Below are 13,620 nucleotides of genomic sequence, written 5' to 3'. Positions count from 1 at the left end.
AACCCGAAAATAGTCCCCAATGCCCAAACCTGACCTTATACCGTGAACGTCCCATTGTTGTTGCCAAAACCTTCTGTTATCCCGGAATCCCAAAGCATCCCGGAATCTCAAAGTCGGTCACACGTGTTCCATCACACGGCGAAGACCAGCAGGAAGATCATCCTAACAAAAACGGTAAAAAATGTTAATTCAATATAAATTTAAACAAAATATTAAAAAAAAAACTTACAACTGAAAATATGTTTTCGATGGGCTGTCTATGCTGATCATTCGGCTCAGCAGGCACATTCGGCCATAGGCCATGAATGAGAAAGCACTGGTGTTCACTCGACCATTGGAGCACAAGTACCATGTCATGGAGGAGCTGTATTTGAACCTTAAGTCCATTCACAACAACAGATACATCAGGCCGAAAATGAGGTGCGCGCGTGTGCATCATCCTGCAATAATAAATATAAATATCCCCGACCCCCCTAGTGGAAATTGTTCTTGGAAAGTATACGACTGTCCGACACTTTATCCTACACCTCTTAACACCTATGTTTAGAAGGGTGTGGTTATGAGTCCGCATAGATATTCAATAGATAATGGTCCATTTGTCAATTTCCCACTGTCATTTTATTGATTGCCTCAAGGCAAAGAGATTGTTTCATGGAGTTGGTTGTTATTGATTGCCTCAAGGCAAAGAGATTGTTTCATGGAGTTGGTTGTTAAAGAAGGTGGAGAGGAAGATGTTTTTGTTATACAAGTGGGATATGATGATGCATTTAATGCATATTGGACTTTGGACGTAGTTCGTCTCAATTTTCGTTTCCGGGAGAGTGATGGAGAATTTGCTACGCTCACACAGCCTTTCAAGTTCTCTTTTGAAATTGGGCTGTGATCAGTTTATTCTAGGGGTGGAGCAAAATACCGAAAAATCGGTATACCGCACTTACCGTACTGAAAAAATACCGAAAATACCGAAATTTCGGTATACCGAAAATTTCGGTACGGTATTGTACCGTACCGAAGATTTTCGGTACGGCAACGGTATCATTTTCCTCATACCGCGGTATACCGATATATACCGATACCGCGGTATATGCCGAAAAATCGGTATATACCGTTGTTTAGGTATATACCACTGGTATATACCGAAAAAATCTGTATGCCGTCGGAATCAATTATATATATATATATATATTATTAGTGGTAAATTATTTGTTTGCTTTGTTGAAGATGTGGTGTTTAATTGTTAGAAAGTTATTTATATTTGTTTAATGAAATTTCAATATGTACAAATATACGGTATATCTTAATGGTTTGGCAATTTAGGCATGAAACGATATAACAATAATTTCGATAATACTGTAAGGTATGGTATACCGACTTTCGGTATGGTATACCGCACTATCGGTACGACAACGGTATGAAAATTCTCATACTGAAATTTTCGGTATGCCGATCTTTGGTATACCAAAAAATATGGTACGACAACGGTATGAAAATTCTCATACCGCAATTTACGGTATGGTATACGGTATGACGAAAATTTTTCGGTATACCCCGATCCATCCCTAACCAAAACCAACATCAACAAAAATACGAAAAGGAAGCAATCTCATAAACAATAGCAAGGGGCCAAGGGCACAGTTGATATTTTCTGGAAACTATTTGATCAATGATAACAGAGTTTAAATTTCGAAACTCAAAACTGGTCTCAAGTGCGAAGCAGGGGACCAGATCCCATGTTGTCTCCTCTATCGAGGCTCTCACTATAAGCCTAGTCCTCATCATCGTCAAACATGGTTGCTCCTGAACCTTCACCTGTTGACAATATATGCCCAAAACATGAATACAAAAGGTTGGGGTCTGATCCATGATGGTGTATAAGGAAATTGATGAGGAATGATTTGGACAAACTAAGTCGACAAAGTAGCATCTGCCCTGTGTGATGCTCTAAGAGCATGAGGAAAAATTACATGGTGATTTAACTTTAGCTCGCAATCGGATTTATAGGAAAAATTACAGAAAAAATAAAACATGCAGGAAGCGTACAACTTTATTTCTTTATGGATCACTTGATAGGCACACCAGAGAGTTTATACATGACCAAGTAAATCAGGCCAATGGTTGTTTACCATGTAACCAGGGGGCTTAGCCCACTGGCCACCGGGTCCTCACTTAAGTGAAGTGACCCGGGTTCGATCCCTCTTGGGAGCGAATTGGAGATTGGAGATATAAGGTGGATTTGGTGAATGGAGAGATAAGGTGGTTCTTGGAGTGGATGAGGAACTAATTACTAACATCTAACATGACTTTGCCCGATCAAAAAAAAAAAAAAAAATGGTTGTTTACCATGTCGTTTGAAGCTTTTCCAGCCACTATTGAATTACAATTCAACTCTGTGTGTTGTAATTACTAAAATCAAGAAAGCTTTTATAAATATGTTCCAAATAACATTAATGCCTATCCTAGATCTCAACAAATCGGTACCCTTTTCCTAAAAGATGTTTGCACAAATTTTAAATCAATATAAATTCACACATTCTTAGATGGATTATAAGACCAATTAAATTAAGTTCATTTAGATATCATTGGAAAATCACATTCAGAAAGTAGAAATTACTCTAATATGATGCTAGACATTGTGGTTTACACAAGCTAACAATTACCAGCTAGAATTCAGGAATTTTAATAGTAATTATAAGCATCGACATACCTTCAAAAGGTAACAAACAAATTGGAATAAACCTAGAGCCGTCAGATGGGGAAAAGATCTTGAAATTCTTTGTGAGGGTGGCAAATTCATCGTCACTACCCTGGAAATTGGGATGAAATCTCACCACGTCCAACGTCCAATATGCATTAAATGCATAATCCAATCTCACTTGTACAATAAATCCATCTTTCTCTCCACCTCCTTTGGTAACTAATTCCATGTAACAATTATTAAGCTCTGGGAAAGCCAAATAAGAAGATAGAGGGAATTTGACAAGCTCGCGATTGTCTATTGAATATCCAATCGGGCTCAAAATCATGCTCTCCTTAACATAAGTGTTAAGAAGAGTGGGATAAAATGGCGAACCCTTGTATTCTTCCCAAGAACACTCTCTACTAGGGCAATTGGCGACATTCAAAAGAAAGCACATTCCTCCAATATCAGTTTGAACAACAAAAGTCGTATTTTCATTAATAAAAAAAATGATTTGATAGTGAAATATGACATGTTACAGCAATTAATAAACTTGTCAATTTCCATTTCCGGGAGAGTGATGGAGAATTTGCTATCCTCACACAGACTTTCAAGTTCTTTTCCGAAACTGGCGGCTGTGATCAGTTTATTCCAGTTTGTTTGTTAGAGCTGTCAAAATAGGCCAAAATGGGCCCATTTCGGCTCATTTTGATAGCTCTCTTTAATTGTCAGGTTAGAAATATGAGTGTTCCCATTTGCATCATCATGTAAAATATTGTATTTATGATGATGCAAATGGGAACACTCATATTTCTAACCTGACAATTAAAGACGTTCATAGTGGCAAGGAGGTTTCTGACCTCTTAATCTGGGCAGTGCAGAACAGGTAATAATATACATTTACCCTTGATTTGATCCTCTTCTTTTGCTTAGTATGTGACTGTGCTTTCTATTTATTAAACTTTGATTTTAGGTTCACAGGAAAACTGAACATTTCATCTTGATCCTGCGAATTACGGGGTCTAAGGAGGTATTGTTATTTAACAACTTAATAATAAAAGATATTACTATTTTCTTTGTACTTTGTGTTATTAGAGTAGCGAACAACGAGTACAAGGTGTCGTAAATTTAATTGACATTGCTACACTGGCATACTTCAACACCTTAGTAAAAAATCTGGAAAAGGAAAGCCTCGAGTCGACCCGACCCGCCCGTAGTTTTGTTAATTTATTTAAACTATTATGTTACGTTTGCATATGGTCAAGAGCATGTTAAGTTGAATCACAAATTGGATCCTTTAGCTTGTGAGTGCATTGAAATAGTATTTCAACATGATTTGAATGGATCTCGAAACATCTGTATTTAGATTACGTCAGGAGGTCGCTCGTTATTTCGACACGCAACTAGACCCAAGTTTAGCATAAAAGGTCACCAACTGAAACATAAAGGATCTCAGTAATAATTTGAATAAAAAAAACTCTACTACGAAAATTAGGAAAGACAGTAATCTATTAAGACAAATTTTAAAAAACTGATGAAGTGTAGATGCTAATAGTACCAAGATAGTGTTGTGAAGTTCTTTGCAAAGCTTTTCTTAATTTTCTTAATTTAAACAAACAACCTCCTGTAGTCGTCTAATATCCTCAGTTTGACTGAGGAATGATCCAACTCTGAACTGGGATCTTGAATGTTGGTCTTTGGGTCAGATCTTAAATTCCATTAGACTAGAATGTGCCCCTATTGTGAATAATCACTCATGGATTCGAATACACTGAAAATCTTGCATGCACAGCTCTCTGCATACTATCACTTCATATAGTTGAAATTGTGTTCTCGCTTTATCTCAATTCGTCGGAGCTCGTCAATCTGCAAATATGCTACCTATGAGACGAAGTCATTTTATATTTGGAGATGACACGTAAATCTATGAGCATTAACAAAGTATATCTCGTCTTGCAATTAGAGAGATTCACTGACACGCCTTATTGCACTTGATCTTACAAGTTTTTTTAGTTGTAATTTTTAATTCAATATATTTCATTTGTAATCTCATTTTCTCCATTTTTGTTACATATGTATTACGTCCGCAAAACACTATTTTCAGCATTAGTTTGACCATTAATGATTTTGTATGCTAGAAAAATATCAAAATCGGCTGTCTTCATTTTTTGTTTTTTCAAAGCAAGGAAGTTGAATAGAAGTGGGAAATCAATAATCACGTAGGTGTTGTAGGAGGTTCCCCACTAACACTAGCATTAGGCCATTTAATAAACATTTATTTCTCGACTTTGACAAACCGAGGATGTAGCTGTCGCTGACAGTAATTAATTTGCAGAACGTTATTTTTCCATCATTTTATTACTGCACAAATTTCGTTGTTAATAAAATTGAAAATTAAAGTGATTAGAATGCTTGTAATTTACAGAATGACATACTGTGCCTTCGATCTCCCGCTCGCGAAAATTTATTGATGGAAACAATATTTCTATATTGCAGTTATTTTTTCACATTCAAATAATAATAACAATAACAATAATAGCACGTCTCTTCAAAGAATGAATATTTGATGCTAACGATTTTATTTATTTATTTAAGTCGTAGTTCACTACAAGAGTAAACTCGATCATTATTTAATAAGAAAAAGAAGCAAAACATAGTTGCCATTGAACCTAATTTTCATGTAACTAGAAGTGGGAATACATGAATCAGTGTTACTAGTTAGTAACATGCAAGAATTGAATATTTACAAATAAAAGTAAATGAACCTTAATTTCCCCAGAAAAAAAAAAAAAAAGGTGCGATGACTTACTAAGCAAACTGTAACACAAAAATACTCCAATTGCGGTAAACATCATACTACTACGTATCAAGAGTTCCCTAAAATTACTTAAAAATTGCATTCTCAAACATCAAAAAGGATTTTTCTAAATAAGTTTTTCTCGAAATAACGAATGTTCTGAATATGCAACAACTAGTACACCAAATGTGCCTCTGTCACTTTTTAAATTTTCTAGAAAGGAAACAATCATTTATGAAATTGAAACTATACAAGAAATATCAAAAATAACATGTGAGCCTTCATTAGCAACAAAAAGTTAGTGCTCGAACCCATAATAACAAGTTAACGCATAGAAGTCTAGCAAATAAATTGAAATGCCTGAATATTACCTCTACAAGAAAATTGAGAGTAATCTGCTTTCTTGCTGCTTCCCGAGAGCCCCTGCGCCCTATGTAACATTGAACTCGAACCCGATTCTACTTCTAACGAACTACGAATCAAAACCTACAACTCGAATTCTAGAGGGATAATCACAACCACCAAAATTAAGCCACAACACCAATCACTAAAATCCAATTGCAAAAACTTTTCAAAAAAAAGAAAAAGTAAAAGAATTGAACCAAAAACTTATTCCCTGAATCGCGCTATATATATTTTACACATCCTTCTCTGTAAAGGATTGTCAAGCTACCTGCTAACTCAGAGTCAGGTGTGGGCTGGAAGGATCTAATTACCATCAAGAAGAGCCATTTAACGAAAAGTTGCTGGGGAGAAACCTAACGGCACCATGATGTTTCAACTTGGCAAGAGCATCTTGTGTCTTGCCGCGCTTTAGATCCAGATAAATCGCTGTAAGAATAGCCTGGGGACTGTTAGGTATATCAGATAATGCCTTCAGTACAAAATGGTGTGCCCGGTCAAAATCTCCCAGCAATGCAACATTTGCAGCGAAATTTGCAGCAAAAGTTCCACGTGCCTCTTCAGGACTGGAAAACAGTACCTGGGGTTCGTCAGGGGTTGAGACACCATTAGAGGCTATCGCCCCTCCATTTGAATCCTCATTATCGATCAATTTATCTGCTGCCCACTTTTCACAGTCCTCTCGGCTATATGGAAGCTCAATGTTGTTCCCACCAGAAACATACACTCTCAGAAGATCGGCAGCTTCCTCTGGTCGGTTGAGCAGGCACAGAGCTTCAGCTGCATACATGGTCCCCAAAAAGATGTACATTCTTGAACACTCGGGAATTTTCAAAAGAGACTTTGCTGTAGATAGGGCTTTCAAGGGATTTCCAAGTGCCAGCTCCACATAAGCCAAATCAGCAAGTATGGCTTGCTTCATCATCTGGTTCTCTTTCATACAGATATACTCATAGTCAATAATAGAATTGTGAATTGATGAACTCTGATTGTTTCCCTTTTGTTCTTTTACTTCACCATTTGAATTAACTTGACTCGAACCAGATGGCGCATCAGATTCCTTTTGATCGCCACCACTGACATTCTTGTCATTTGTACTGTGAGAAAACGTTTCTCCCGACTCATTTTGCTCGGTACTAGGAGCAGAGCTAGATCTAGAATATTTTCCCTCAGAAGAGTCCAACAAATACAGAGCATTTACAAGACACTGCCAGGCAAGAGACAGGGAAAGATCAGGTTGTTTACCATCACCTGGACCTGAATCAATCTTTCCAACATCGCACTGGCCATTTGGCGGAAACCCATACCTCAAAGCAAGATGTCTCCATTTACCCTTTCCAATAACATTAACTTTAATATCAGATCTGTCAACAGCAGAGGAATTAGACTTTATCAGTCCATTCTCTAGGGCCATCAGACAGCACTCAGAAATTCGGAGCCACAGAAGAGGTCTGTTGTAAAAGACTATGCTGGCCTTTTGAAAGCAGCGAGCAGCATGGAAAGGTCTACCACAAGCCAAAGAATGCATACCGCAGTTGTATAATATCAGATGGGATTTATCCTGTGACAAATTTAGGAGTTTTATAGGTTTTTCCTTCTGTACAAGTGAGCTGTTCTTCAGGGCTTTGGAGAAGAATACACCTGATGTCTGATGCTTCCCCATTTGGTAATAGATGCACCCAAGGTTGTTGTAATACATGCTTGATATTCCTATCTCTGTCCGGTTGCTTGATGCCATCAAAAGCTTGATTGCCTTACGAGGATTTCGGCGGGCATATTCAAGCTGTGACTTCAAATAAAGAGCCATGGGATAATCTTTTCCACGGGCTAAGTTCATGGCCATCTTAACTTCACGCTTAGCTGCTTTGAGGTTCCTTGTGAGAAGCAAAAGTCGAACCTTGTAAAGATGCACCTTAAGCCTTAAATCAACAACTGAAAGGGACTCCTCCGCTTGGCTTCTTGAAGGATCATTAGAAGACACAATACCAGAAAGTCTTTGAAGGTTTTGTCTACTTATTTCCAAAGAAGATAGTAACTGCAGTGACTCGTCTTCAAGTGCTTCTTCAGATAAAGTCATAGATAAAGAATTTTCAAGCGTATTTGCATTAACAACTGGATCAGGGTGAGAAGAATCAGAGGTGGTTGAATTAGAAGGAAGTGAAGACTTTGATGCTAATGCAGGTTGCTGCTGCACTGAGATTCCATTCTCTAGTTGATTGGTCAAGCTATTCACACAAAAAACCTTCTCCATGTAGCTTATCACATCCTGAACCATAAATTTGAATCTAATCACATCCAAACAACATTACGAAAAATGAGGTAGAAAGAAGTCTTCAAAAAGCTGAGCTCAACTGTTCAAGTGATATCAGTACATGACAAGCAATATCAGCATTCCACACCCCCCCCCCCAAAAAAAATCCAATAAAATAAAATGCAATAAAAAAGAACAGTTAAGCATTGTGGGGTAATTATCCAAATCATACATCAGGGCTGTCCAAAAACTACCCATACTGTCTGAAATATTAGCCTTTCCAGACCATGTTCTCATTTGTCAAGAGCACATACATAGCATATCAATTTTCAAACATCCAGATGCAACTTGCAATCCACTCTGAGAGTCATCAGAGCCATTTGAACCATATGATTAGTCATTGCAGCCTAGCCACTGATACTGAATGAAGCCATGGTGTGTCTGAAATAATTTACATATTCAGTCCTTCCATGACTTATAATGGACTTGGGACAAGCTATATCTTACCTGACCACTGGCTTCTACAGGGTATTTGAAATTCATATCATTGTATTGGACATCCTATACCTTTCACAGGGGGACACCAGAGGAAATGAGCCACTCTATTAATTACTTATAGAAGTACATAACCAGAAATACCTAATAAACTAGTTTCATTAAGATATGGATTAGTGGAATGGCAATTAAACTCATTGGTTATCAATACTCTCATAACCAAAACTTATGCTGCTATGAATCTGAAGATTTCCCAGCATTCTCCATTTGACCCCATAACCGAGATTGTTCTGTCATAGTGCGCACCGCGGATTTGTATATCTTAATGTTTTTCATAATTTAATGCATACCTTGTGCATTCCTTAAAATGAAGTCTGTCTAGCTAGACATGCCCAGGGTTCATGAACTGGTGACGGGTTCATGGTTCAAACCGACGGTTCTGTTTCATGATTAACATGAACCTTAATCAGCCCTTGGGAAGATGGTTACAGTGCCAATCTCACTTAAGACTTAACCATCGGTGTGACCCATGTTATTTCTTATATTCTTTTATTCTTAAAATTTTATTTCTAGAGTTACATTAGACACAGTTTTCAAGGTAGTGTGTTTTATCCAGTTCAACACAAATTTTAAAAAATCTACGAGATTAGGATATAGAAGTTTTGGAACATCAAAATAAATGATATTTGAACTCAAAAGTATCAATACACAAAAACAAAAATAAAATAAAAACAATATCTTAAACTTCAAAATGTTAGGTTAAAATAAATTTTAGTAACTTTAAATAGTGAAAGAAACAAGAACAAAACAGACACTTGTAAGTTAAAAAATAAAGAAAGAAAATAAAAATGACTTATTAATCACTGGTTTATCTGCTATTCACGCTATTCGCAGTTCATCTTGAATCTCTAGATCTAGCACCATTCTTCTGTATGTTTTAAGATACTTTTTGCTTTATTAGTTCATGCGAAGTGATATGAAGATGTGCTTTTTGGGTCTGTGCTAACTCTTTTAGTCATTTAATGTGACATGCAGAACCCTCTAGCTCTGATTTAATTATCGAGGTGTCTGGCAACCATCATAATCAAATGCACGTTTTTGGTATGTAGTGTTTCACAAGAATCACTCTATGACTAACTGACTTCCCATCCCAGATCAGATTTTTAAGGACTACTTGACTGACATGGTGGCCAAAACAAAACCCATGTAACCAACAAGTCCATAAAAAGGATAAATTCCTCCAAAATGTTAATGAGTTGGTTTAAAATGTGTAATAAAGAAACTACTCAGTACTCACTATTGCATCAGAGAAAATAATCAACATTGTAGGAGGGGTCTTACAGCAGATCTTGATGTGTGATGAGTAAGCAACGCAACATCCAACAACAAAAGGCATATACGAAGGGCTGTTCCCTGCATATTACATTGCAAAAGTCAACAGATAGACTCCAGTATTGCTAAATGTGAAAAGTGATAAGTGTGCGATTGTCACCTCATCAATCGGTTCAACATTCTGATACAATGCATCCAAATACGAGAATGATTTTGCATATTCATGAAGATGATACCAAACCACAGCCTGCAATCAGATTTGTGCATGAAATATAAGAATATAGACAAAAAGATTATCAGCCTAATTTAGGAACCGGCAATATCCTGTGGCATAAAACATACTGTGTTGAACATTGCCACTGAGGCATCAAACTCATCGTTGTAGACAACTGATGAACTAGAAAATTGATGTGAAGCATGATTCGTGTTCTTTGGGCCAGCTGGAGGTGTTCTTCCATCATTAGTAGAGAGCTCTAAGTGTTCTCCAGATGTATGAGCAAGCCGTTCACTTTGTTTCTAAATTGAGGATGACAACACCAATGAGACATTGAATACAAAAATTGCACGTATAGACAAAGCTTTTACTGAAACAACACATCAAGGCAAAAGAGAGTCATGAGCTAAACTGTTCCATGCAATGCTAAAGGCATTTCGCCAGCCACCCATATCCTGTGGCATTTGACATTGTTGCCTGAGAATGACAAATATTTATGGAAGTGGACAGAGAGGTTGATAGTTAAAACTAGAAGAAAGCTAGAAAATAAAACATCCGCTGCCCTCCTCCAACTCACTTTCACACATGCATATTCAATTGATAATCTCAACATTCATTTACCTACACACATGGGTGCATGTGAATGTGTACCTGAGAATTTATCTAAACGTGCATATATGTACACAGATATATCAATTTGCTTATTTGTGTGAGCATAAATGAAATTACATATACCTGGTGAAAATTTAAGAATCGTTCTTCAATATATTTGCAACATAAATGGAGGAGAATATAAGTTAGTAAAGATTTTATAGTAAAAAGATGTAACATAATCATTTTTACAAGTCCAGTGTTGTCATATATGCCTTTAGTTTGACGGAACTGAGGCTGCATGTTGTTGTCTGGTTTTATAGCTCTAGGTTATTTTCTAACATGGTTGTATTTTTGAAGTTAAAATCTCAGAATGGCGATGGAGGAATTGTCAGTATGGATATGGATGCATTGAAGGACACAAAGACGAATCCACAAGTTAGCATGCATAATCAATGGATATGATTAGTAAATGTTACTTGCACTTCTCATAACCCATTATCAATGCTATCAATGGGCCATTTCTTTCCATAAAGAAATGGCATCAAATCGGTGTCAACTGCCATATGATCTTTATTTTCTTCATCTACTTCTTGCTAACAAAATGAGATAATTACTCATTATCATTATATATCATAAGAACATGCCCGCACAGGCACAGAATATAAATGCTACTGGACAAACCAATCTCATTCATTATGTGTGATGTGTGATTTGAGTGTGTGTTTAAGAGAGAGAGAGAGGAACACACAGAGTACACTAATTGATTAAATACAAACCTGGATTTGTTGAAGTGCTTCAATAAGCTTTTTAGGATCTGAAAACCCATCTTGAAAACTCTCGGCAATAGCTATATTATGAAGAACCTATAATGTGAAAAGAATAACAGAAAATGCATCAGTAACTAAAAATGTAATGCACCCACCTCAACTTTATGCTGCAGCTTCTGTCTTGCAGCGTGTGATAAAGATTGAACTCATTCAGCATATCTTATCTTCTTTAAACTTCAAAATTAGACACTTGGATAGAACAGTAAATCAATTATATCAACAACATATCAGCAAAATCTCTTTCACCATCTCAGTCCTTCCATAACTTCATTGGGCCAGGTTAAGCTATACATTCAAGTGAATTCCTTCGTGTCTGTTTGCAGTGCTGTATTCAAAATTTACTCATCTCATTTTGGGCATGAAGGTGTTCACCTTTTATGTCAGTATTAAGAACTAAGAATAAGAAAAAGTTCTACTGCTCGCAATTCACTATCTAAATGAGACACAAAAATCCATTCGCAGGACGTCATGATTATTATTACAAACATCGGCATTAATTGTCTATCCATTCAGTTACCCCGTAATGTCAGACAACAAAAAAGGACATCTGCTAACCAGTAAACACCCCCCACCCCCCCCCCCCAGGCCCCAACAAGTAAATTAAACTCGACCATGCGCCTAATTTCCAGCAACAATAAAAAAGATAGCTGGATACATCCCGCAAAAACTATTGAAACCCAAAAGCAGCAAACTCAAAGTCAATAAAACAACGCCTATTTGTTTCATCAACTCAATCAACTACAAGTTTACCAGCATGTGTAATTGTGCAATACTCAAACCAAATTAAGTTGGATTCTCAGGAGAACAAAGTTAAACAACAACACCAATCCAAATTCCTGAGCTTCAAAAGGGGACCAAAAAAGTTAAGTATTTTATAAAATACCTTGGGATCGTCCGCTTTCTTCTGCAACAACATATTCAAGACTCTTAAACAGTCCAGAAACTTGTCAGCCTGAAAGAGCAAAGCAGCCTCCTTAGCCAACCCCGCCACAACCGTCAGAGTGCTGTCTTCCTCCACCGTCGCCGCAGCTCCCGGCGACCCATCTCTCCCGGCAAGTGGCAATGACGAAGGTAGTGAATCCATCGTAGCAGATCGACGAATGGGGGACGAAAACCGTAGCTTGGTGAAATCCTCAAGTCTCTGTTAACTTCAATTTCACTTCCAAATCTGAAGTGACATTCAACTCGTTCCTAAATGTGCGGTTGAGTTGTGTATTCTAAACCCTAGCGATTCAAATACAGGCGGATATGGTTTTGAAAGACAGTAGCAATACATACACTTATATGTATATGTATATGTCTGTGTAAATGTGCTTGTACTGCGCTGCGTCGATTTGGAGAGAGAGTCTAGAATAGAAAGGGGGAGAAATAGAGGATAGAGAGAGAAAATGTTGAGATGAAATGAAGAGTGAGAGTGGTAGAGGCTGAGCGAACTGGCCTCAGCAATTATCAGCTGTATCGAGCGCATTGGATCGGATGAATTTTTGACGTTGATTTATTAGACCCAGCTTTTCTATTTTATTTTTTCTTCACAACGTTAAGTAGGACTATAATTATATTCGATTCAATTGCTCGTCAAATTTAAGTAAATTATTAGTAATAATTTTTCAAATTTTTCATACTCCCTCCGTCCCACCGACTCACCGAGCTTGAGTCGTATTTCTTTTCGGGCTGTCCCGTCGAGCTTGAATCATTTCCTTTTTTGATAAAAAAATTAGGCAATTTAAAGCACTAATTTACAAAACTAATTGAACACTTTATTACCCTATCCCTCATACTTTATCACTTTATTATTTTCTCTCTTATACTTTACTCCCTCCGTCCGCCAAGATTATGTAAAAATTACTATATTTGGCGTCCGCCAAGATTATGTCACTTTCCTTTTATGGCAATGGTCCCACCATCCTCTTTAATATTTTATCCCTTTATTTACAAAAAACCCACTCAAAATTCAATCTCAACCACACATCTCATAAAGTGGTGGGACCCTTTCTCCACTACATCAAAATCATCACCAATTTTATTAAATCC

At 37.1% G+C, this 13,620-nt stretch overlaps 2 protein-coding genes across 2 annotated transcripts; both read right to left on the bottom strand.

Moving 5' to 3' along the window:
- Window positions 1-1,556: 1,556 nt before the first annotated feature.
- On the bottom strand, window positions 1,557-3,196 carry LOC130988251 (uncharacterized). The gene is made up of 2 exons (XM_057912046.1): window positions 2,705-3,196; window positions 1,557-1,809 (listed from the first exon to the last, which is right to left on the bottom strand). Exons 1-2 carry the CDS (start codon window positions 3,132-3,134, stop codon window positions 1,766-1,768), a joined length of 474 nt encoding a protein of 157 aa, XP_057768029.1. The 5' UTR covers window positions 3,135-3,196; the 3' UTR covers window positions 1,557-1,765.
- Window positions 3,197-5,732: 2,536 nt separating this feature from the next.
- Window positions 5,733-13,058, bottom strand: LOC130988249 (uncharacterized). Its single transcript, XM_057912045.1, has 6 exons — window positions 12,473-13,058; window positions 11,539-11,625; window positions 10,297-10,470; window positions 10,115-10,201; window positions 9,964-10,035; window positions 5,733-8,142 (listed from the first exon to the last, which is right to left on the bottom strand). Exons 1-6 carry the CDS (start codon window positions 12,671-12,673, stop codon window positions 6,193-6,195), a joined length of 2,571 nt encoding a protein of 856 aa, XP_057768028.1. The 5' UTR covers window positions 12,674-13,058; the 3' UTR covers window positions 5,733-6,192.
- Window positions 13,059-13,620: the final 562 nt, after the last annotated feature.

This window comes from Salvia miltiorrhiza, chromosome 6 (genome assembly GCF_028751815.1).
Source record: "Salvia miltiorrhiza cultivar Shanhuang (shh) chromosome 6, IMPLAD_Smil_shh, whole genome shotgun sequence".
Lineage (NCBI taxonomy): Eukaryota > Viridiplantae > Streptophyta > Magnoliopsida > Lamiales > Lamiaceae > Salvia > Salvia miltiorrhiza.
This window is presented reverse-complemented; position numbering and strand designations above follow the sequence as displayed.

Excerpts from the sequence above, each read along its gene's own strand:
- LOC130988251 (XM_057912046.1), bottom strand. The coding sequence starts at position 3,134 with ATGTGCTTTCTTTTGAATGTCGCCAATTGCCCTAGTAGAGAGTGTTCT. Across the intron at positions 1,810-2,704 it reads TTGTTTGTTACCTTTTGAAG|GTGAAGGTTCAGGAGCAACC; the intron begins GTATGTCGATGC and ends TATTGTCAACAG.
- LOC130988249 (XM_057912045.1), bottom strand. The coding sequence starts at position 12,673 with ATGGATTCACTACCTTCGTCATTGCCACTTGCCGGGAGAGATGGGTCG. Across the intron at positions 10,202-10,296 it reads CAGTGGCAATGTTCAACACA|GCTGTGGTTTGGTATCATCT; the intron begins GTATGTTTTATG and ends ATCTGATTGCAG. Across the intron at positions 10,036-10,114 it reads ATGTTGAACCGATTGATGAG|GGAACAGCCCTTCGTATATG; the intron begins GTGACAATCGCA and ends TGTAATATGCAG.